The 23,544-nt window shown below is 48.0% G+C and overlaps 1 protein-coding gene across 1 annotated transcript; it reads right to left on the minus strand.

The window, feature by feature from the left end:
* Positions 1–10,043: 10,043 nt before the first annotated feature.
* LOC129328733 (zinc finger protein 501-like) lies at positions 10,044–21,879 on the minus strand. Its single transcript, XM_054977999.1, has 4 exons — positions 21,862–21,879; positions 20,030–20,144; positions 19,379–19,466; positions 10,044–15,484 (listed from the first exon to the last, which is right to left on the minus strand). The coding sequence occupies exon 4, from the start codon at positions 15,378–15,380 to the stop codon at positions 13,851–13,853; it is 1,530 nt and encodes a 509-aa protein (XP_054833974.1). The 5' UTR covers positions 15,381–15,484; positions 19,379–19,466; positions 20,030–20,144; positions 21,862–21,879; the 3' UTR covers positions 10,044–13,850.
* Between the last annotated feature and the right edge of the window lie 1,665 nt (positions 21,880–23,544).

Raw genomic sequence — 23,544 nt, forward strand, 5'->3', positions numbered from 1 at the left:
ATTTTGCTCTGGGTTGTTTTTGAAAGGGCGGAGTAAGTACACATTTGTCATTTGACTCAGAAAAAGAGAGCTCTGATAGACTATGGAAGCAATCCTAAACAGATCTACTTAGATGTAAGTCCCATGTTATTCAATAGTGCTTGTTCCCAGGGAAGTGTCTGTAGAATTGCAACCTAGGATTGAAGTCTTCTGGGGCTTTTATCAAGTTTGACTGACTAAACAGACCAATTACGCTCACACACCCACACCGAATAGCATTTTTCTTCACTAACTTCACTGGGACTGACTGTCCAAGTGCCCTGATAGGGGTGGAGGAGACAGACAAATGCCCAGGTAGCACTACAAAACAAACCAAGATGCACCCACTAAAAAGGTCTACTCAGATGTAAAGCCCCATGCTATTCAGTAGTGCTTATTCCCAGGAACATGTCTTTAGAATTGTAGCCTATTCCCTCTTTCAAACATTTCCAAAGCTGATAGGCCAGGAAGGGTCTCCCCTTGCGAGGACCTGGTTGGCAGGGAGGCAATGCCATTTCCTGGGTGAGGGTGGGGGTGGGGATGCACTCATGAGCATTGCACATTTCTCCTTCCCACCCACAGAGTTAATTAATAACATAAGGGTTATCTTGGATCCGTTTGGTGAATGCTGTTGAGGAAAACAAGATGCTGCTGTCCGAGCCCAATGCCTAGGGCGGCTGCTGCTGCTGCTGCTGCAAAGTATGAACCGAAAAGAAACACAAACTTTTTGGTGGGAATGTGCCATTATAACTTGGTGTCATGGATTTGTTCCACTGTTCCAGAAGCCTCTTTAACAAATTGAACCATTGATTTCTCTGTATATTTTTGGCTCATTTGTTGTTATGCACATCTCTATTACTGAGTCTATGTTAGCAGGGCCATACTTGGGGGGGCAGGGGGGTTGCTTGCCCTAGGTGCCACCAAAAACAGGATGCTGGGCGTGGCTGCTAGCAGGGAGTGCACACAGTTGACGGCGGCTGCACAGGCAGCTGTGCAGGAGGTCTGGGAGGCCACCTGCGCCTCCATCTGCATACTTATCTGTTTCTTTCATATATGGATCTGTAATAGGTATCTTTGTCATCTGTGTATATTTAATTGCTTCAAGTTTGCTTAGATTGATTTTTAATAAATGTCTTAAAGATAACACTGAATGATTATTGGCTGGAAACATCGTTTTTCCTTTATATCAGTAATAACTTCTGAGCCATTCAGAGAGAACAGCTCTGTGGTTCAATGAATAAAGCTAAAATTACATATTTTTTCATGATCATATGAATTTCCCATTAGAAGTCTTAATTCCAAACTAACATTTAATATGTATTGTCGAAGGCCCAAGAAGTTACTTCCCAAGAAGTAACTTCACCTTTGTTTTAAAAGATCTTTAATAATTGCACAGTTTACCAACATTTACCTGCAGTAATCCAAAACAGGCCTTGAAACAAGAAGATCTGTGCAGGTCTTTCCCTACCCTTATGATCCTGTTGCTTCTTCCTGGGCCAGGCTAAACTGCTAGGCTGCTGGGTGCAACCAACCCACTTTAGGGGAAGCTACAACACTGAGCATGCTCCATTCTAATGTCAATATTAAGTACTTCAACCCATTGGCTTATGCTTCTATCACTAAAATGTCCTTATTTTAATAACAAACATTTTTTTAAAATCCATTCATTTTTGTTGAAAAATTTACTCATTAAAAAAAAAAAGTTGCTTCAGGGGCCCTCTGGGATTAGGGGCCCCAAAGCTTAAACTTCATTAGTTTCACAGTAGACCCACCTCTGCATGCAGTAAAATAATAATTCCCTTTCAAACAAAGGGTCTGCTCTACACTTTTAGAACAATGCATGTACAGTCTCTCGTGATAGTGAGTGGTCTTATGAACGGAGCCTTTGACGCAGACTGCCAGGAATAAAAGGCCTGTACAGCCACAACAATTCCTGCTAAAGAGGATTCCCTGAAGATTTGCATACTATGATATTTGGGCTATCAAGGAGCTACAGTCTAAGGATTTGCTAACAGGTATCAATATAAGTGAATGTGCCAGTGATAATCAATTATGTGCATGCTGTATAAAGGGAAAGGCAAGTGCGCCTATTATTCCCAAATGAAGCCACCGATGCTCAAGGCAGCCTCTTGAGCTAATCCGCACTGACTTATGTGGGCCTATTAAACCAGCATCAACTGGATATAACATTCATCATTGTCTTTTATTGATGACTTCTCAAGAAATATTGTGTGTTATTTGCCGAAAGAGATTGAGCAGAAGCTGAGACAATATGTCACTATAGCCTCTAACAAGTTCAACAGAAAATCCCAAGACATTTAGCCTGATAATGGCAGTTGGGCACTTCTCATGCAATTCAGACGTATCTCAGGGAAAATGGAGCTCAGCACAGAATTACCATTACCCTACACACCAGGACAAAATGGGGATGCTGACATGGTCAGATGCATGCTGACCATATAAGCATGCATCTTACTCCCCTCAACCCTGGCTGTATTGTGGAGATAGTTGCAAAACTGACTTTGTTCACCACTCTGAGCATGGCACTAATCTGTCTAGAAGGGCAATATATAAGCACACTGTTATTACATTATTAATGTTATTATTATAACTCCATGGAGGGAAGGTGCAGCTTGTTTTTTTCATTTCAGCCCTACCTGGGCAACGGCATTGTCTTCCCGTCAATTGAGTCCTAGGAGCATGACCCTTCCCTACCTGTCAGCTTCAGAATACAGGGATATGTAAAAGCAGGATTTTTATTTAATGCCTTTGATGCACTGTGCTGGATGGAATGCTCACCTGCTTGGGCACCGCCCTGCCACTGCGACACCACCACTGCTTCGCCAACCAGTTTGTCACCATAGACAAAGAATGGGCATTGCAAAGGAAACAGATTAGATTTGAGTTGGCAATGCTCCAACCAGAAAAAACAATTGTTCATAGTTCCTTCAGAAACCTTGGATCCAAAAGTGAAATGGAAGTTTTTCAGTGCACGCCCCTATTCCTCATTAAACAGGGTTAACATACCTGTAACTTATGTTCATTGAGTTCTTCTGTGCTGACACACATGGGGACTGCGCAGGCGCAGGCCAGCCGCCGGAGAATTTTCTAGAGCTTCCATGGCTCCGAAGGGGCCGTTTGTCGCGCGCCTCAGCGACCGTTTTCCCGCCCAAACGGTCACGTGATCCTCCAGCGACCAACGGCCCCTTCCCTCAGTTCTCCCTTGCCGCCGCTTGACCAACACACTTCAGCCATAACACCTTAAAAACACCAATTTCCGTTACAGCCATTACATTATCGTGCATTGGAGTTCACAGCGGGGTAGGAGGGAGGGTTGTGTGTCAGCACAGAAGAACTCGATGAACATAAGTTACAGGTATGTTAACCCTGTTTTCATCTTCGTTCTTCTGTGCCTCCACACATGGGAGTGTACCAAGCTTCACACAATAAGGAAGGCGGGGGTGAAGTCCAACACAATTTTATTAAGCAAACAAGAACAACAATAAATAGATATGCATATATACATCTATGTAAAAATACTGTGTAAGGACACATAAATACTCAATATTTACATATATACACACCCCCAGGTACATATATACACACTTTCACTCAAGGGTACCCAACAGGTACGCCAAGAAAGTCATTCCAAAACTCCCTCAGGAAAAAAGGGAGTGTAAGACAGCCTTGGCCACAGATACATCCTGCTCCGCATTGACATCAACGGCGTAATGCCTGACAAAGGTGTCTGCAGAGGACCATGTGGCTGCTTTACAAATGTTAACCAGGGGCACCCCCCTGAGGAGTGCCGAAGAGGATGCTTGGGACCGCGTGGAGTGGGCTCTGACATGAAGCGGGCAAGCTACCCCTGCCAGGGAATAGGCCTTGCTAATGGCCGTCACAATCCACCTAGACAGGGTCTGTGAGGAAGCCCTGCTACCTTTGTCCTTGGCCCCAAAACATACAAACAGGTGAGGACTGGAACGGAATCCCTTCGTCCTATCCAGGTAATAGGCTAGGGCCCTCTTCAAGTCTAGGGAATGGAGGGCCTTTTCCCCCTTAGAGGAAGGTTGAGGAAAGAATGCAGGCAGTGAGATATCCTGCGAGAGGTGGAAGGCGGACACCACCTTGGGCAGGAACCCGAGGCAGGGACGCAGGACCACCTTGTTAGGATGAAACACAAGAAAGGGAGGGTCAGACCGCAGTGCAGACAGCTCACTGACCCTTCTGGCCGATGTGACGGCCACCAAGAATGCTACCTTGTAGGATAGCATATCCAAGGGGCATGTAGCCATAGGTTCAAACGGAGGCAACATGAGACGTGAGAGCACCAAGGACAGCGACCACTGAGGCACTGGCGCCGACACAGGTGGGTAAAGATTGTACATGCCCTTAAGGAACTGGCGGGATCGTGGGTGAGAAAACACCGTAGCACCCTCAACTCGGGTGTGGGCAGCTGATATCGCTGCCAGGTGGACCTTGAGGGAGGACACCTTCAAGCCCAGGCCACGCAAGTGGCACAAATACTCGAACACAACCCCCAAGGGACTGCTTTCGGGCACCACTCCTTTAGCAAGTGCCCAAAGCTCAAACCTGCGCCACTTGGCCGCATAAGCGCGCCTAGTGGATGGCCGACGGGCGTTCAGGAGGACTCTCTGTACCTCGTCAGTAAAGCCTACCGGGGAGGAACGATCCGCCAAGCCGTTAGGTGCAGCTTCCTGGGATCGTGGTGGACTAGGCTCCCGTTTAAGAGAAGGTCTTGCCGAGGGGGCAGACTCACATATGTCCGTTGGGACATCCGCAGGAGCTTCGGGAACCAAACCTGCCGTGGCCAGAAGGGGGCCACTAGGATGCAGTCCGTCCCGTCCTCCTCTATCTTGCACAGGACCCTGGGAATCAAGGGGAATGGAGGAAACATGTAGTGCAAGCCCTGCGTCCACGTAAACTGGAAGGCATCCCCAATAGAGAGGGGGTCGCTCCCTGCCCTGGAACAGAACGTGTGGGCCTTGGTGGTCGCCGCAGTGGCGAACACGTCTATCACCGGATGACCCCACATCCGGAAGATCGGCCCAACGCACTCTCCGTTCAGTTCCCACTCGTGGTCTAGTAAAGGGGCCCTGCTGAGGGCATCTGCCCGGGCATTGTCTGACCCAGCCACGTGTATAGCACGGAGCGACACGCCGTTCTTGATAGCCCACTGCCAAGTGAGTGTGGCTTCCCGGCACAGGGCCATGGACACTGTGCCCCCCTGCTGATTCACGTAGTACATGGCAGTCGTGTTGTCCGTCTGCACCAAGACCTGACGATTTCTCAGCAGTGCTGTAAGAGACACAAGCGCGAAACGAATGGCCCTTAGTTCAAGCACATTGATATGGAGGGTCTTTTCCCTGTCAGACCAGACATCTTGCACAGACACATCACCACAGTAAGCCCCCCATCCCAACAGAGAGGCATCAGTGGTAACCGTGATGTCATGGTGTTGATACCCAAAAGGGGTCCCTCTAAACAAGTTGTCATCAGACAGCCACCAGTCCAAGGAGGAGAGGATGACCCTCGGGATAGAGAATTTGAGGGACGGAGGGTGCAGTAGAGCATCGTACCTCCGCACAAACCAGTTCTGGAGAGGGCGCATACGCAGCCTAGCGAAAGGCACCACAGAGGTGGCCGCTGCCATATGCCCTAGTAAGCACTGGATAGTGCGCACAGACTGGAACCGGTTCCTTTTAAACATGGACACCAGACCCCTTAGGGACCGAGCCCTCTCCAAGGGGAGCAGGGCCTTACCCTCCACAGAGTCTAAAAGTGCACCAATGTAGGACACCTTGCAGTTGGGCACCAGCTTGGATTTCTCCAAGTTCACCAGGAGCCCCAGGCGTTGGCAAGTGCCAAGTACCAAGCCAATGTCCTGCACCAGCCTAGACTCCGATTCAGCCACGATGAGCCAGTCATCGAGGTACGGAAAGATGGTACAGCCTTCTTCCCGTAGGAAGGAAACCACAGGGGCCACACATTTAGTGAACACTCGTGGGGCAGTGGACAGGCCAAAGGGGAGCACCTTATACCGGAAAACCCTTTGCCGGTAAACAAAGCTCAGGTACTTCCTGTGCTCCTTCCGTATGCCCACGTGAAAGTATGCGTCTTTTAAGTCAAGAACTGCAAACCAATCTCCCTGTTTCAGCAAGGCGATCACAGCCGCCAACGTAACCATTTTGAATTTGGTCACCTTGAGGAAGGCATTAAGGCCCCTCAGATCTAAAATGGGACGTAAGCCCCCATCCTTCTTAGGGACCAGGAAGAACCTAGAGAAGAAACCCTTTACAGAGTCCTCATAGGGCAATTCTTCCACAGCACCCTTGGCCAAGAGCGACACGATCTCCGCATCCAGCTCGGCCATAGTGTTATTGACAGCTGTCAGGGGTGAACTGCATCTAGGCAGCTCAACAAACTCCAGCCCGTATCCCAGTTCAACAATAGTTAAGACCCATGAGTCAGATGTTATTGACTCCCACTCAGCGAGGAGTGGACTCAGTCTGTCCGAAAAGTTCGGGGATACGGCTGGCGTGACCCGTCAGTACTGCCTCCCGGCGCCCTGCTGATCTTTCTGCTGGGCCGGTTGCTGTGCCGGACGAGGCTTGAAGGGCCGACGCCTCCTCTGCTGTTGTGCGGGAGGGTAAGGCCGCTGCTGGTAGGCAGGATACTGCTGGTAGCCCGGCCGCTGTTGTTGGTATCTGCCCTGGTAATGGTAAGGGCCAGACCGGGGAGCGTACCGTGACCTGGAGGAGGGCTTGTCCGCTGGAGCCAGACCCAAAGACCGCGCCGTCTGCCTGTCCTCCTTTTTCTTCTTCAGGGTCTCGTCGGTGGACTTGGAGAACAGCGAGTCCCCTTCAAAGGGCATGCTCTCCACCCTGGAACGCACCTCTTGGGACAGGGCCGTCGACCGCAACCAAGAGTGGCGCCTGAGGACCACCGCAGAAGCCATCCCCCTAGCAGCAGTGTCAGCAGCGTGACTCCCAGCGTTCATTTGCTGTTTAGACAGCCGGACAGCCTCTGTCTGCAACAGGGAGACGACAGCCTTCTGCTCAGGTGGGAGGTCTCGAGTGTAGGATGCCAACTTCTCCCAGAGGTACAGTTGGTACCCTGCCATGATGGTCTGGTAGTTGGCAATCCTCAGACCCAGCGAAGCTACAATGTACTGGCGCCTGCCCATGGCATCAAGCTTCTTGCCCTCTTTATCGGCAGGCACCGAGGAGTGACCCGATCGTCGGGGGTTGAACTCCTCAGTGACCAAGGAGGAAGGTGGAGGGTGCTTCACCAACGCCGGCCAGGTGCCCTGCTTGATCTTGTAAAGCTGCTCGATGCGCTTGGATGTTGGAGGTTGATCACAGGGCACCTGCCACACCTTCTCCACAATCTCCTCAATACCCTCGAGCATGGGGAAGCCAACGTACGCCGGATTATCCCCATAAATACGTTTGAGGAGCTTGTCCTTGGTCTGGGGGACTGCCGAAGAGATATCCATCTCGAGAGCCTTGGCCATCCTTGCCATCTGGTCGGCGTAGATGCGGAGGTCCTCGAATGGCGAGTCCGCAGATGGCACTAGCTCCTCAGCTGGCGATGGTTCGGACCAGGACTCCGACTGGTAGCCGCCAAAGCTCTCCACATCCTCCTCATCGGAACCGAGCTGGGATTCCGGAACCTGGAGCGGAGGGGGAGCCCACGCCGACCTCGATGTCGAAGGCCTCGGTTCCGACGCGGAGAAGCCCGCAGGTGCCCCCTCCCATTGGCAACGGTATGGCGAGGGGAGGTAGGAAGCCTGTCGATGCCGGGACGCAGTGGACCGGATCGATCGGACACTGTCCCCGGAACCATGCCGCTCACGACCGACCGGAGGTGGAGACGGACGGACCGGCGACGGACGGCTCCGACGAGGAGACGGGCTCGGTTCCAGCCTCGGCGACCGAAGGGCAAGCGATGGTCGGCTCCGACGGTGCGGGCTCGGCTCCGGCCCCGACGAGAATTCCGCGGGCACCGTCTTGAAGGCCATCGGATCCGGCACCGGCACGGAGATGGCTTCTGGCTCAGGGGAGCCCAGGTGAGGGGAAGGCGTGTGAGGAAGCACGATGACCTCCTCCTGAGGAGCGGGACGCGGCGACCGATGATGCTTGGTCTTCTTCTTCTTCTTCGCTGGTTCCGAAGAAGACCTCGGAACCGACGCGCTCCTCGCCTTCGAAGGGGACCTCGGCTTCGACCTCTTCGCCTTGATCGGGATCGAACCGGTCGTCGGTTCCGACCGGGGACTCGGTACCAGGATCCTCGGTTCCGAAGCTGGTCTCGGATCCGACCTGGTAGATGACGCGCTACGGGGCGGCCGCACCGGTCCCTGCGCTGGAGAGGCCGCTCTCGACGCCGAGGTACTCGGGGGACGCGGTTTCGACCCCGACCTCGCGGAGGCCACTGAGCCAGCTCTTGAATGCCGTTCGGCAGAGGGGCTAGGGCCGGCCTTGGGGGAGGGCAACGGAGCGCCTCCGGACATGACCTTCTGCCACAGGGAGGAGTTCAGTCGGGCCTTGCGCTCCTGCCGGGCCTTGCTGGTGAAGCCCTGGCAGATCTTACAGGCCGACACATTATGGGTCTCCCCCAAACAAAACAGGCACAGTTCATGGCCATCGGTCTTGGCCATTTTCGTGTGGCATTGGAGGCAATGCTTGAAGAGAGCCTTTGAGGCCATCTTCAGGGGCACGCGAAAGGAAGGTCAAAAACAGTCCGAGTCAAATTACCGAGTCCACAACAAAGTCCAAAACGAGATCCGAAGAATAGTCGAGGTCACGAAGTCCGAAGTCAAAAGCCAAGCAATCAGTCAGAATAAAGCACGAAGCACAAAAAAGCACAGAGCAACAAAGCTCACGTTCTCTCCAAGCGGCGGCAAGAAGAGAACTGAGGGAAGGGGCCGTTGGTCGCTGGAGGATCACGTGACCGTTTGGGCGGGAAAACGGTCGCTGAGGCGCGCGACAAACGGCCCCTTCGGAGCCATGGAAGCTCTAGAAAATTCTCCGGCGGCTGGCCTGCGCCTGCGCAGTCCCCATGTGTGGAGGCACAGAAGAACGAAGATGAACTGTGAAAGTTGGGCAATGAAGAAAACTGATAGGAAGGAAATTAATTCATTTGAAATGTGGAGCTGGAGGAGAGTTTTACAAATACCATGGGTGGCCAAAAAGACAAATTAAGTGGGTTCTGGATCTAATCAAGACTGAATTCTCCCTAGAAGCTAAAATGACAAACTGAGGTTATCATCATATTTGGTCACATCATGAGAAGACAAGAATCATTGGAAAAGACAATAGTGCTAGGAAAAGTGGAAGGCTGTAGGAAAAGAGGAAGACCCCAAAGGAAATGGATTGATTTAATAAAGGAAGCCACAGCCTTCAGTTGGCAAGACCTGAGTAAGGCTGTTAATGACAGGACAATTTGGAGGTCATTAATTCATAGGGTTGCCAAAAGTCAGAAGCACATAACACACATGAATAAATTACACGGGTTTTGTTTTCAGATTCCACATAGGCTAGGAAACAATGGGTTTAGACTGGAGTAACTCTGAATAGGATCACACTGTTAATCTCTCAGCCTACCTGCTACTGTCTTGTTGGAACAGAGAAAATGAATAATAATTGCCCTGCCTTGTCTTGGATGGCCTAGGCTAGCCTAATCTTGGCAGATCTTGGAAGCTAAGCAGAATTGGCCTTGATTAGTACTTGGATGGGAGACCACCAAAGAAGTCTAGGGTTGCTATGCAGAGCCAGGCAATGGCAAACCACTTCTAAACATATCGAGTCTTGCAAACCCTATGGGGTTGCGACAAGTCAGTCGCAAACAGATGGTACTTTCCACCACCAAGTGTCAGGTTAGCTTTCTAAGATCATTTAACTCCTGGCAAGAGATTCACCTCAACAACATTTTAGGTTTGTTACTGAGCATATTACACAAGTAAATACTATTGCAGAATCTGTGCTTTGATTTTAAACCTTTATTAAAACATGAAGAGTCAGCATTCTTAACATTGACTAAATCATACCATCCATCATTACTACATAGATTATTAATGGAGAGTAATTACATGAGTCCAAGAAAGTTTCTTACCCCCAAAATAAGCAAATCACAAGCAAGGAACATCTGATCAAATCAAATTCTGTTTATGAGATTTTAGCATCCTCCTAGCAGCAGCTGATAAAGTCACACACTAATTATCTTATTAACTTCAAACACCATTCAAAATTAGCTATACTTGAAATATTAGCTATACTTAAAATATGTGAAAATTGTTAGGTCATTCTTAGGTCATTCTTATCTTAACAAAGTCTAAATCAGTGATTAAAGGTTTATCATACATATGAGTATCTTTCGGCTCTCAACCAATAGACCCATTCTTAAATCGTATCTTTTATGTCTGTGAAGTTAGACATTTCTGTCATTCTCAGATGGTCTCTGCACCTGCACCTCAACACAGTATCTATTGATAAAGGTTAGACAGCTCTTCTAATCTATACAAGGCTGTATAATTGTGTTACTCCTTTGTTTCATACCCCCTCTCCATTGTGGGTCTCTAGACTCCCTTCGTGGTGTGTCTAGCTGTGGGATCAGGCTAGCTCTATTCCTGCAGGCAGAAACACCTTCTATGAACTTTTTGGCCAAATCCAGAAACTGTTCTCCTTTATTTCTGACTATATCTGTGACAAGTATCAAATGAAACAGGTCCCAATGGAAGCATAGCATGCAAAAGAGACAGGAGTGGTGCAGAGTTGCTTCGGATTACCTGCAGTCTTTATTGGAAGTCATAAATCTTTCTCACTATAACACGATTGTCCTCTAAATAAAAAGATTATTCCCCAAAGTTATTCTAAAGAAAAGCCATCTAATTCTAAGTGGGCCTGATGGCTTGATAACACTCATTCATTTCTCAAAGTTATAAGTCTAATCTCAACCCTTGTTTGCAATTTAAAAAGCAATACATTTTCTAGTTCTTCAGCTACATTAAAGAAATATGTAGGAATACATATGATTTACATGAATACCTGATTAAAATCATGGATATGCAACAGCTGTTTCCCCAATCCAGTATTTGCTCTGGAAGCTACTGCTGACTGGGGCAGGCAGAGGGTAAAGCTAGGCATCTCAAAATTTCACTTGTTTCTGGATGATGGCTGGACTTGCAGTGCCAAAAGTAAAGTGGAAAATCCACAAAATCTCTCTGCTATTTGCAAAGGAAACAAAGGTTTACTCACAGTAAGCCAGAAAAATGCTGGCAGCACAGACAGGGAGGGTGGAAAATGCACCTCACCCCCGGATGAAACAACACTGGGGGCATCACTACTTCCCTCTCCTATCAGAGCCTGTGTGGGGTTGTGGTTAGAATGTCAGACTAGCATCAAGAAGATCCACATTTTATAGATATATGTGTTGTTTAGAATTGGGTGTTTTTTCTTGTTCTCTATGTTTGTTGTTTATTGTGTTGCTTATAGTTTAAATAAAGAAAATTTTAATATATAAAGACTAGATCCACATTTGAATCTCCACTTTGCCAAAGAAGTTTGCTGGCTGACTTTGGCCCAGTCTCACACTCTGAAAGAGATCTACCTCACAAGGTTGTGGTAAGGGTAAAATGGATTGGTGCAGAGTAAAGTAGGCCACAACGTGTCCCCATTAGAGAGAAAAAGGCAGCACAGACAGGAAAGAGAGGCAGCCTAACTGGACTGAGGCAGAGGAGCTGCTTTACAGGCTTGGTGGTAGAGCAGTCTAGTTTGGCCCTCACCATTGCCAGGGCAGCTTGACTAGCTCTTGCCACTGTGCCTTCTGGCACATGACAGTGGAGCAGGTCTCTGCCATGGGCCACACTGCACAGAGGGAGATGTCTGCCCTGAAGAGGGTGAATGACCCCTTCAAGCCGGCTCAGAAGCACGTGTGCCCTCATAGCCCTTGACATATGAACAGATGGTGGTGGAGGGTCTGCCCTATGCTGATGCAACACAGCATATGATGGTCCTTCCTTCTGAGATGCCATGGTATCGAGGCCCTGTCCAGTGGCAATATGGCCAACAGTGCCCCCTGGTGGGATACAGCGAGGAGGAATGAACTGCCATTTAGTCAGAGTTAGATGATCTGGAGGGAAAGAGTTCAGAGAGAGTCTATGTCTGTGAGGGTGAGAGAGTTACTCTGAGTGAAGTAGTGAGAGAAGCCTGTGTGACAGAAAAGAATTCTGACTGGACTGCAGTTCATTCTGCCCCCCTCCCCCATTATCCAGTCACAGCACCGTTAATTCCCGCCTTTTCTTTCAGGCAACTTGCTCAGCAGGGAGGTCAGTGATGGGCCATTGGGTGCCGAGCTGCGCACAGGCTCAGGAACCACAAGCCCAACCTTCTCCTGGGGGAGAAGGACATTGATGCCATTCCAGGCCCATCGACTGACTCCAGTGACGCCTGTGTGGGAAGCACCCTGACACCCACACCACGGAGGGTGAACCAGAAGATGAAGGCCGGTCTCAGGGCAGCCACACCCACCTCAGTGGCTGCAGGGATGGATGAGGGTGGCCATGGGGCCACGTGTGGTAAAGGTGGGCCCTGCCAACTGATGTGTTGGTCTATATTGACCCCCAGGCTCCTTCACATTGACCTTCTCAGCTGGTGTTGTGGAACATCTGCTGACAGGACCAGGATGGAGGCCATGAAGGATAAGGGGAATCTGGGCACCTGGACCCAGCCTCAGATGAGGTGCTCAATACAGTCCCCAGTGGGGCTTGGGATTCAGGGCAAAGCACCCAAACTCAGCACAGAGCATCCCTCTACCCTCTTGCGCAAGTGGGCTACCCTCAAGAGGGAATGGCTAGAGACCTGGATGCATGCTGTGCCCTGGGGTCGGCAGTACATGAAGGGGCTCACAACAGCTTAGGAAGTGGCTACAGGGCACCTGGACATGGATCGCTGACAAGGCACAAGTCCCACGAAGCTGCCTGATACTGAAACAGACCCTTGGCCCATCAAAGTCAGCCTTGTCTACTCAGAGTGGCAGCAGCTGGCCAGGGTCTCAGGCGGAGGCCTTTCACATCACCAACTGCCTGATGTTTTCCAACTGGCGCTGCCAGGGATGGAACCTGGGACCTTCTGCATGCTAAGCAGATGTTCTGTCGCTAAGCCACAGCCCCTCCCTTACGAACATCGAGGAGTTGCTTGTGGACCTGTTGCAGCCATCCATGGCCTCAGACCAGTTCCTTGCCCATGCGGTCTCTTTCCTGCTCCACCAGAGGAGGTCGCCTAGTGTGCTCCCTAACTCTGCCCTTCCCTGGATGGATCTGGTTAGGGTGTGCCTGGTGCACGTGGCTGTCTGGCTCCCTTCCCCTCTTTTTTGTGCAGCTACCCTCATTCTGATGGAGGCCAATGCCTTTAAGTGGATGGGATGTGCGCCATGGGTATGGCCCTTTAAGTGTGTGAGCTCTCCTCCTCCCAACCCTCTACCCATACGTATAAGGGTCTGGGTCTCCATGGCTGCTACACTGGGGTTGGTTGGTTCTGGCCTGTCCACCATGGTTGCAGCAGAACACTACTATGACAACACTGGAGCACACCAGCATGGTTGCAGACTGTGCAGATTCTCTTTAGAGAACAGAACAACAGCGCCACCGAATATATGATCGTATATGATCATATATATGATATATGATCTGCGCAAAACTTGTAGTCACCTTTGCTCTACTGTGTATTGTATGCATGAAACTGCTTTATTGCATTGCTTACTAATTTTCTAATGCAGTTTGGTTTGATGCTATATTTTCTATACTGCAAGCATTTCTATGGTTTCCCACCGGCATGAGTTCTTTGATGGGAGGTAAGGTACGAATTCTTACTGAACGTTTTCCCACACTGGCAGCATGTATATGGTTTCTCCCCTGTATGAATTCTTTGATGGACAGTAAGGCTTCCACTTTGAGTGAAGGTTTTTCCACACTGCCAGCATGTATATGGTTTCTCCCCTGTGTGAACTCTTTGATGGGAAGTAAGGCTTCCACTCTGAGTGAACATTTCTCCGCACTCCAGACATTGATATGGTTTCTCCCCTGTGTGAATTCTTTCATGGACAGAAAGTTTTCCACTGTCACTAAAACTTTTTCCACACTCAAGGCATTTAAATGGTTTTTCCCCAGTGTGAACTCTTTGATGGACAGTGAATTTTCCACACTCACTGAAGCTTTTTCCACACTCCAGGCATTCGTATGGTTTCTCCCCTGTGTGAGTTCTTTGATGGGAAGCAAGGTGTCCACTATGAATGAAGCATTTTCCACACTCCAGACATTTATATGGTTTCTCCCCTGTGTGAATTCTTCTATGAAAAGTAAGACTTCCACTCTCACTGAAGCTTTTCCCACAATCCAGGCATTTATATGGTTTCTCTCCTGTGTGAATTCTTTGATGGGAAGTAAGATTTCCTCTTCGATTAAAGCTTTTTCCACACTCTAGGCATTTATATGGTTTCTCCCCTGTGTGAATTCTTTGATGGAAAGTAAGGTGTCCACTGTGAATGAAAGTTTTTCCACATTCCAGGCATTCATAAGGTTTCTCCCCTGTGTGAATTCTTTGATGGGAAGTAAGGTTTCCACTGTGACTGAAGCATTTTCCACACTCCAGGCACGTATATGGTTTTTCCCCTGTGTGAACTCTTTTATGATAAGTAAGTTTTCCACTGTCACTGAAGCTTTTCCCACACTCCAGACATTTATATGGTTTCTCCCCTGTGTGAATTCTCTCATGGATAGTAAGTTGTGAACTCTGACTAAAGCTTTTTCCACACTCATGGCATTTATATTTTTTCTCCCCTGTATGGATTCTTTTATGGGAAGTAAGATTTCCACTCTTACTGAAGTTTTTCCCACACTCTGGGCATTTGTATGGTTTCTCCCCTGTATGAACTCTTTGATGGGAAGTAAGGCTTCCACTCTCACGGAAGCTTTTTCCACACTCCATGCATGTATATGGTTTTTCTCCTGTGTGAATTCTTTGATGGGAAGAAAGGCTTCCACTCTGACTAAAGTTTTTGCCACACTCTAGGCATTTATACTTCTTCTCTCTTTTGCGAATTCGAAGGGAAGTAAGGTTCTTTGTCTGCCCAAAGTCTTTCCCACACTCCAGGCTTTTGTGTGTGTTCTTTCTGTTATGGGTGTCCCAATTAATATCAATGTCTGATTCTTCAGGAAAGTTTTCTTCACTTGCAGTGCACTCATCATTGTCTTCTTTGCATACTTTTTGATGTAGCGGAACTTCGTGAGAGACATCATCTTGTAAAAGAAGAGAATTATTCCCCACTGTATATTTCCTCTCCTCCATTGTCAATGCATCAAAATATTCAGTGTACTCCTTCACACCTGGATATGTATATTCTTTGTTAGTGATTTTTTTTGTTTCATTCACTGATTCCCACACACTTCCTGCTGAAAAAGAGAGAGAATGACTTGGCATGAACAAAGTAATGAAAAAGGCAGCCTAAAAATTCAAATGAACTAAACTGCTTTAGGTTTAGAGAATGCTTGGAGTCTGGAAACACTGAAAACTCTTGCTTGTGGACCTGGTGTTAACCAAGCTGTTGTCTGAGGTGATTAAAGGGAGAGTAGCATTTCACTAGGACAGTTACTGCCACACAAATCCTTCTCTGACTCAGATTGCAAGACAGAAATGCTTCCCCAAAATGCAGCCACAAGCCAGTGTTTGCATTCGGGCAGAGATGTGGGTCCCACATTGCCTGATTATTTGCTCTTTGCTGGACCAATGTGGAAAAATGGAATTGTGTTAGTGTTAAAAAAAAAAAAAGTGCAGATTTTCTGCATGTGATGGTGGACCCACAAAGTGCAACTGAGAGGCCCACCATTCTGGGTATTTGGCATCTTGCCTTGCAGACAGAGCCAGAACATTTAAATTTGGGATTGTTTATTGGTTTTTCAGCCAAGTGCAAATAATTTTATATGGCTCTGCACTGCAATACAGAGAATCAAGATAAAACCTGGGGCTGCGGTGATGGAGAGATCTTTTTATACAAAGTTCAAATATTGAGAAAATGAAAAGAGAACAGGGGAAGATCTTTTGGAAAATGGCTTGACTATGCTTGTAAATTTTATGCTGCTGCCGTATCACAATAAATTTTCAAAAGACGTTTTCCTGAACCCAATTATTTATGCTGAAGAATACATTAAATCCATTGTGATTCCTCTTTCCATTGGACCATCTATGTAGTACGTTAAGCTTTGACTACAGTTGGACTTTTAATCTTGACCACGTGGAAGGGTGACATGTGACAGAAGTTTTCCCCACTAGAGCTAGGACGATCTTTTCTCACAGCTTCAGAAGGGCACCTCACAATTTGGGAACGTAACTCACATCCTCTCTATTCCCTTCCTTCCTTTCCTTTTATTCCCTTTAGAAGCTCATTAATTCATAAATCTTGAACAGCAGAAAATAGATATTCCTTAAAAGGTCCTTTTAGCCCTTGTATCCAAGCTAAAAGGACCGAAGCATATTTTGTGACGGCTAAAATAAATTCAGGGTCCTTATTACTAAGCAAAGGAACCAGAGTTTCTGGAGCTTAAGGGGACAGTTGGTTAAATAAAGGCTTAATATAAGAGATTTTTCCAAGAACCGACATTCAAGCAGAGCCACAAGGGCAAATTCTGTTGGGATGGAGCAAATTCAAAAATCAACCCCGTAAAACAATTGTGGGTAAAATATTCCATCTTGAAAACAAAAAAGCTCTGCAGTATCATGGGATAGTAAGATAGTACATATGGGGGTGGTGGTGGTGGTATTGATTTTGGGAATGAAAAACCAAAAGAAAGGGGTGTCTACTCTCTTCCAGTATGATAAATGAGCAGGGGGCCCTCTTTTATAGCAATTCAACATGGAAATAAAGAAGGAATGGGAAAAATAAAGGCTCAAGTTTATAATAAAAAAGGAGCCAGCCTCGAAAGTGATGGTTCCCTTGCCATTCGCCTCAAGATGCCCCACCAGTAGTAGAAAAAGTAGCAGCTGTCAAGTTTGCATCGCCGCTGAACAGAAAAGTACTCCTGCCTCCCACAAGTGCCAGCTGTTCTCAGGGACACGCTGCTACATCCGATTCATCTCTAGGCCAGCCTGTTTGCCCCTCTAACTTGGCCGGACACTTTTTCTGGCTCCCCTCTGCCAAGCTGTCTGCTCTGCAGGCCTCCCCTGCTCACACTGCTTCCCTCTGTGCATTGTTTTGGATACTAAATCGGCTTCCTGGTAGGCTACCCTAGATAACATGCAGTGGGCTGTGAAAACTAAAGAGATAAATCTTGGCTGCAATTTAAAATATGGTGGGAAAGCTAGGACAGCCTCTGCAAGATGCAGAATTTTACACTGGTATGCTCTGCTTTAGGGAAATATCCCTTCAAAATCGCTTAACACTGCTAAGTCCTGGGAAGATGAATGTGTTCACATGAACACTGTCTGGAGTCATGCCTCAGTGGTAAAGCACACACTTAGCAAGCACAAGATCCCAGGTTCAATATTGGGCATCTCCAGTTAAAGGGATCTCATGGAAAACAATCTTGCCAGAGACCTAGAGTAGACACAGTACTTGGTATGGAGAAATGCCCTCCATCCTAGAGATTAGATTTACCTTCCACGAAATGAGACTACACTTTGTCCATGTACAGAAGCCCAGCTGCATGCTTTTATCTGACAAAGAGGAAAGGCGTTTACGGACGGAGACAAATGGTTTATCATCTAATACTTTGGCTAGAATGTCACAATTAACTGGACAGAGACCTGGAAATCAAGAAGGCTAGGCAACAGTTTCTTTGAAAGTGGCCTTTGGTAAGCCACTCCCCTCAGCTCCAGCTCCCCAGCTGTATTGTGAGGATAATAATAGCACTGACTATGTTTATTGCTCTGAGTGGAGCACTAATCTGTCTAGAAGAGAGGTATAAAAGCACACCATTATTACTGTTACTGTTATCATACAAGAAGTGTTCTCCTTTACAGTTGCTAATTATTTGATTATCATTAGAAAAAATCCCAAACACAGATGCTTAGTACTTTCGGCAAGATGTAATTCATTCCCCACAGCTGAATAAATAGGAAGGCTTAAAAGTATTCCCTTGACTGAAAGAAATTGTTCTTGTGTGTCTGGAGCAACAGAGAACATCTCACATGTGCTCTTATATTGTCCTTTGTTTACTGAAGCTAGGATTGATATATTGGGACCTCTTGTCAACTCTGATGTCCAGTACTCTCATAATTATATTATTTTGAACATTTGGCTGGTCTTGCGACCGTAATAAATGAATGATTGATTGATGAAACTGTTGTTTTCAAATGATGCGGGGTGGCTGGAAGCTGTTCCTAGGTTTCTTGCATATGTTTTTAAACTATCTTAGTATTTATTGTTTATTGACCTGTTCCATTTCTGTTTTATTTATAATCCCAACCAACCAATGGTTGAAGGGATTGAAAATGAAATAAAATTATTGTTGTTGTTGTTGTTGTTATTGAGTTAGGAAGATTGGCAATGACTCTAGAAGCGAATAGACTAAAAAGGAGATAAGCCTTAAAGAGCTAAACCATCATGTAGGGACTCCATGTCTTTTTTTACTTGGACAACAGGGAGAAGTCCCAGCTCCAAGAATTATGAAGAATTTATTTACTTGTTTATTAACTAAATTTTTAGCCCTCCTTTCTACCCTTCAGAGGGCTACCAAGGTGACTAACCAATCAAAACGATACAAATTTAAAAATCCACTTAAAAAAACATAAAAATGAGTACACAAATACATCACCAAAATAATTTTAAAAACCAGAGCTTAAAATGAATACAGAAGATCAAAACACTGAGGAGGGGGGAGGGATCCCTGATATTCCCAGCGCCAGCGAGTTCTAGGGATGTGAGAGACGCAGCAGGTAGGCAGAACTTTTAAATGGCAATGTAGATCCAGAGCGGTAGACATATAGATTTGTCTAACAGAAGATGCTCTTTCGGATTTGTTGCTGTCTGAGAGAAACTGGGGCAATGGGAAAGGGATGGACTGCCGAGTGGAGACCTGGGACGGAAGTGGGGCGGGGGGGGGGGGGTCTGATCTCTCCGAGCCATTGGCAACAGGATTTGCGGGAGAATTCCTTTACGCTAAAAAGACTGACCTGATTTGGTAAAGAAAGTTGCTTAGTTTCATATGATTAATACCTATAGCCTTCACAAATCATCCAGGCTCTTTTGAGAGGAAGCAAATGTTAAGGATAAAGGCGGCCATGGAAATCCACCAACCCCTGGAAGGAAGTGTAGACAACACCCAAATCCCACAATAGAGCTAAGCATCTACCTGTCAATCCGTTGTCTTCATCAGAGAAACAGTGAAAAGCTCTTCCTCAAGCCAGGATCTGAGGGCAGGTTTGGAAGTTAAAGCTCCTCTTTATCATGGAAAACAAACAGAATTATGATCCTTCTGAGTGCACTTAAATTCAGCAATGCCAAGCAGTGTTGGCTCTGTCCCTCCAGTAACACACAACAGATAAATAATAGGGGTGTTTAGCGTACATTGTGGGCCATGAACAATCCATGAGGCATTTGCAGTTCTCTGCTTACTCCTTTCCCAGGTCTGATGGAAATGCCAGCTGAGAACTAAGTAAAGCAGCAGAGAAGCCAACAGCGTTCCCTCCACAGCCTCAGATGAGGTAAGGCAACGCCCAGACTGGAGGGAAGCCCCTGCTTAGACCCTCCCTCCTTCTCCGGACCAAGCATCCCTTGGCACCTCTTCTGATGCCGTCTCATGTGGTCCAGGCACAGGACAACCAGGCAATGGCTCCTTATTTACAAGGAGAGCCCATAACCCTCCCACATCAGAAAAGGGGGCACAAAGGGTGGCAGAGATCAGCCACTGGGCCCAGGGCAGAAAGTCTGGCCATGTCTTCCTTCATTAAGGACTTCCTCCACACAGCAAGAAGGAGACAGCCCAGGAGAAATGGATCCTTACCCAGAGAGGCCACGTTCCCAGAATTCTCCAGCATGACTTCTTTGTGGATGGGTGCAAGCAGGGCCGACTCACCCAGGGTGAAAAACACAGTCACTGCTTCAGAGGATACCGCACCCTGGAAGAAGGAGAAAGCATTTCTTTATACAGCTGGAAAGATGTCCACGTGGTAAAGGACCAAATCATTTCCCATGGGATATTCATAATCCTTGCTTTGGTTTCTCTGCACATGTCATCGTAGGCAGGGGGTGATTATTTTCCGCCTCCTCAGCGGGCATTCTCGACATTTTGCAGTGCCAGAACCAAGGGCAAGAAGCTCAATCCTCTAAGCCTTACAACTGAGAAGGAAGCATCCTTGGCCTCTACTGCACATTACTGTAGTTTCACCCTGTCCCTGAGCTGGCTGTATGGCAGAACTTTTCCCTACATGAAGAACATGACAGAGAAGGTATCAAGGGTGTTTTTCTACTAGTGTCTGGCAGAGAAAGAGAGTGAAAAACCATTTTTTACCACATACATATTTTCTGTGCTAGTGATCCTCTCTGGATTGGCTTCAGAGCACAATTTTAGATACTGCATTTGATATAGGAATTTCCAAAGTTTCTGGCCCAACATCTCTCACCCCTCAACCAGCAATTTTTACTGGGGAGGTCTGACCTTATTCATATGTCCCCCTCCCCTCCTTGAAATGCTTCCTCCCAAACTCTACAAATCCATTCCTGGAGATGAGTCCCTGACCTTGCCAGAAGCCACACCACTCCCTCTTCCCTTCTGAGGGAAGCTAAGTCCCTCCGGCTTGCTCCATACAACAAAGAGAATGTGCTGGGAAGGAGGTGGCAGAGCCCTGAGGTGATGGGGTAGACTGCCTGACTCAGGACTGCAGGTGGAAGATTCTAGCCATGAATGTTCCAGCTACAAATGTTTCCTTGTATAACAGAACAGTTTCCTGCAGTTAGAAAGTTAGCACGGCAAGGAGACAGTTTCTGCCCTCTGTCTCTGTTTGCTGTGCTGCTTTCCTGTGGTAGGTAGTTTTCAGCACAGGAAAACATGCCTTAATGTGCTCCTTCCCCTCAAGTCCAAATTGAAGCTGCCTTGAGTCCACCTTCAGAAAAAGGGAGCTTAAATAACGGCAAATAATGTAAGCCCTTCCCCACTCCACCACCAGGTCTCTGCCACTACCTTCTCTTGCATGAGTGAACCTGACCTGAGATTTAGATTTATAGATGTGGAGGATAGGGAGGCTGTCTCTGGTCTTCTGTCCAGCATGGCTCACCCTGAAGAAATCCTGCAACTTCGATTAATAATTTCTGGAATCCTGGAGGGAACCCCTCCCGACATGCACAAATGAGGAAAAGAGCAGCCCAGAACTTAGAAGTGACAGACCAGGATTTCAAAACAGAAAAGGGGGCTCCTTTAGCACATCAAGGAGCAAACGCTTTGGTGTCCTTTGGGAACCTGAGGTGGAAGGAAGGAAAGCCCTGCTGAGGCCAGGCTGTAAAGAAGCAGAGGGGGAAGGAGGGGTCGGTGTGTGTGTGGGGGGGTCTCCTTTCTCCCACTCCAAATCTGCTCCCCAGCCGTGACCGCTCCCGGATCCCAAAAGGCAAGAATGTCCCTTTCCCATTCATGCCCCCCCGCCCCCAAGTCTTTTATCCCCAAGCCGTTCTTTGGGGATTTCTTTGCACCAAGCTGGTGCAGGAGGGCAGGACAACCGCAGAGAGGTGCAAGGGAGGGAACTGGGGGGGGGAATCTTTCTCCTCCCCTACCCCCCCTCTCTCTCTTTTGGGACTTGCGTTACAGCCCCACTTCTCCCCCATCAAAGCCCCATTGGATCTCACCAAGATCTTCTTGGGCAGCAGCCAAAGGAACTCAGAATCAGCTCTGCAAAGGGGGGGGGTGAGCAGGAAATGGCTTCCCCACATGACCCCTGCCACCATGCGCCTCTCTAGGACCGCGGTCTCCCTCATTTTAACCCTCGGATTGGATCTTACCAGGCAAAGGTGCCTGGGAGGGACAAAGCCAAGAGAGACGGAAAAAATATTTCTTACCCAAGTTGCGTCGATGCCAGCTCTTTCCCACGCTCCAGGCGTGGATATGTTTTTTCTCGCGTGTGAATTTCCTTGCTAGGAAGTGAGGAGTCCACCGCGATGGAGGCTTTTTCTACTCTGCAGTGCCAGGAAGAATCATAACTTGCAAGGGAATAAATATCCCCGCAGAAAGTTTGTTTGCATGGGCAGGATTTTTTTTAAAAAAATGAGATGTGTAACCCGTCTCAGGACAGGGGTTGCCAACTGTTTTGAGATTTTTTAAAAAATCATTTATACTCTGCTTTTCTCCCCAAAGAGGACCCGAAGTTGCTTACAACATTCTCGCTTTCCCCACTTTATCCTCACAACAAACCTGTGAGGTAGGTTAGGCTGAGAGCATGTGACTGGCCCAAGTTCACCCAGTGGGCTTTTGTGGCGGAGGGGAGATTCGAACCTGGGTCTTCCTGATCCTAGTCCAGTGCTCTAACCGCTATGCCGGACTGGATCTCCTGTCCTATTAATAGAGGCTTAATAGGATCTCGTTTACCAGGTGATATCATTTCTCTCCATGCCATGAAAAGCGTGGCCTGCCCATTTCAATACATGAAACTGTCTTCAGCCATGAGGAAAAGTGGGAGATAAATAAATTATGGATTTTACAGGCAACAACAGCCAAAGCCAAAAGATGAGTCCTGCAGTGGTGGAAATGGAATTCCATGCACTGGATAGAACTTTGGAAAGAAGTGATGTTGAACCAAGCTATGAAGGAACATACAGTGTTTTCCAGAAGAGATGCCTACAAGAAACATGAGAATTTTGGGCCTCATCACATGACATGAAACTAAAAATACGCAATTTAACATGACCTAATGAATGATGCAGAAACTAACCAGCAGGAGCATAGCTTCATCAACAGATTGTAATCAGTAATATAGTCTACAGTTCCTTTATCTCAATCATCTCTCTGTGCCATTTCCTCACAGCACAGCTCTATTGCTTGTGTGAAAAAGCCCTTCTGAATAATTCAGTTTTGCATAGTTTGCAGAAGATCAGGAGAGTGGAAGCTTTCCTGACCCCTTCAGGCAGGCTGTTCCACAATGTGGGGGCAGGGCTGGCGCGCCTATTAAGGCCAGTTGGTGGTGGCCGCAGGCACGGGGTGCCGGAGGGAGCGCTGGAGGAGGCGCGGCGGGCGGGAGCGCGTGCCACAAAGCACCAGCCTCCTATCCCTCCCACCCCGCGCCGCTGCCGCCGCCAGCACAAGCCCCCGGCCAGGCGCAGCCACCGCGGGCAGGCATCTGCGGCGGTGCAGGCAACCAAGCGGGAGAGCTCGGAGGCCGCCCGCCGCAGCAATCGGGCCAGTGGCGGTGCGCTCCCGTGATGACGTCACGTGTGACATCATCATGCAGGCCGGTGAGTGGGCGTGCGCGCGGGGGCGCCCGGCCGGCCGGCCGCGAGCGTGGCAAACCCTTGCGCCGCCCCTGTGTGGGGGCCACC

Source organism: Eublepharis macularius, chromosome 4, assembly GCF_028583425.1.
Source record: "Eublepharis macularius isolate TG4126 chromosome 4, MPM_Emac_v1.0, whole genome shotgun sequence".
Taxonomy (NCBI): Eukaryota; Metazoa; Chordata; class Lepidosauria; order Squamata; family Eublepharidae; genus Eublepharis; species Eublepharis macularius.

Coding starts and splice junctions, on each gene's coding strand:
- LOC129328733 (XM_054977999.1), bottom strand. CDS start 15,380: ATGGAGGAGAGGAAATATACAGTGGGGAATAATTCTCTTCTTTTACAA.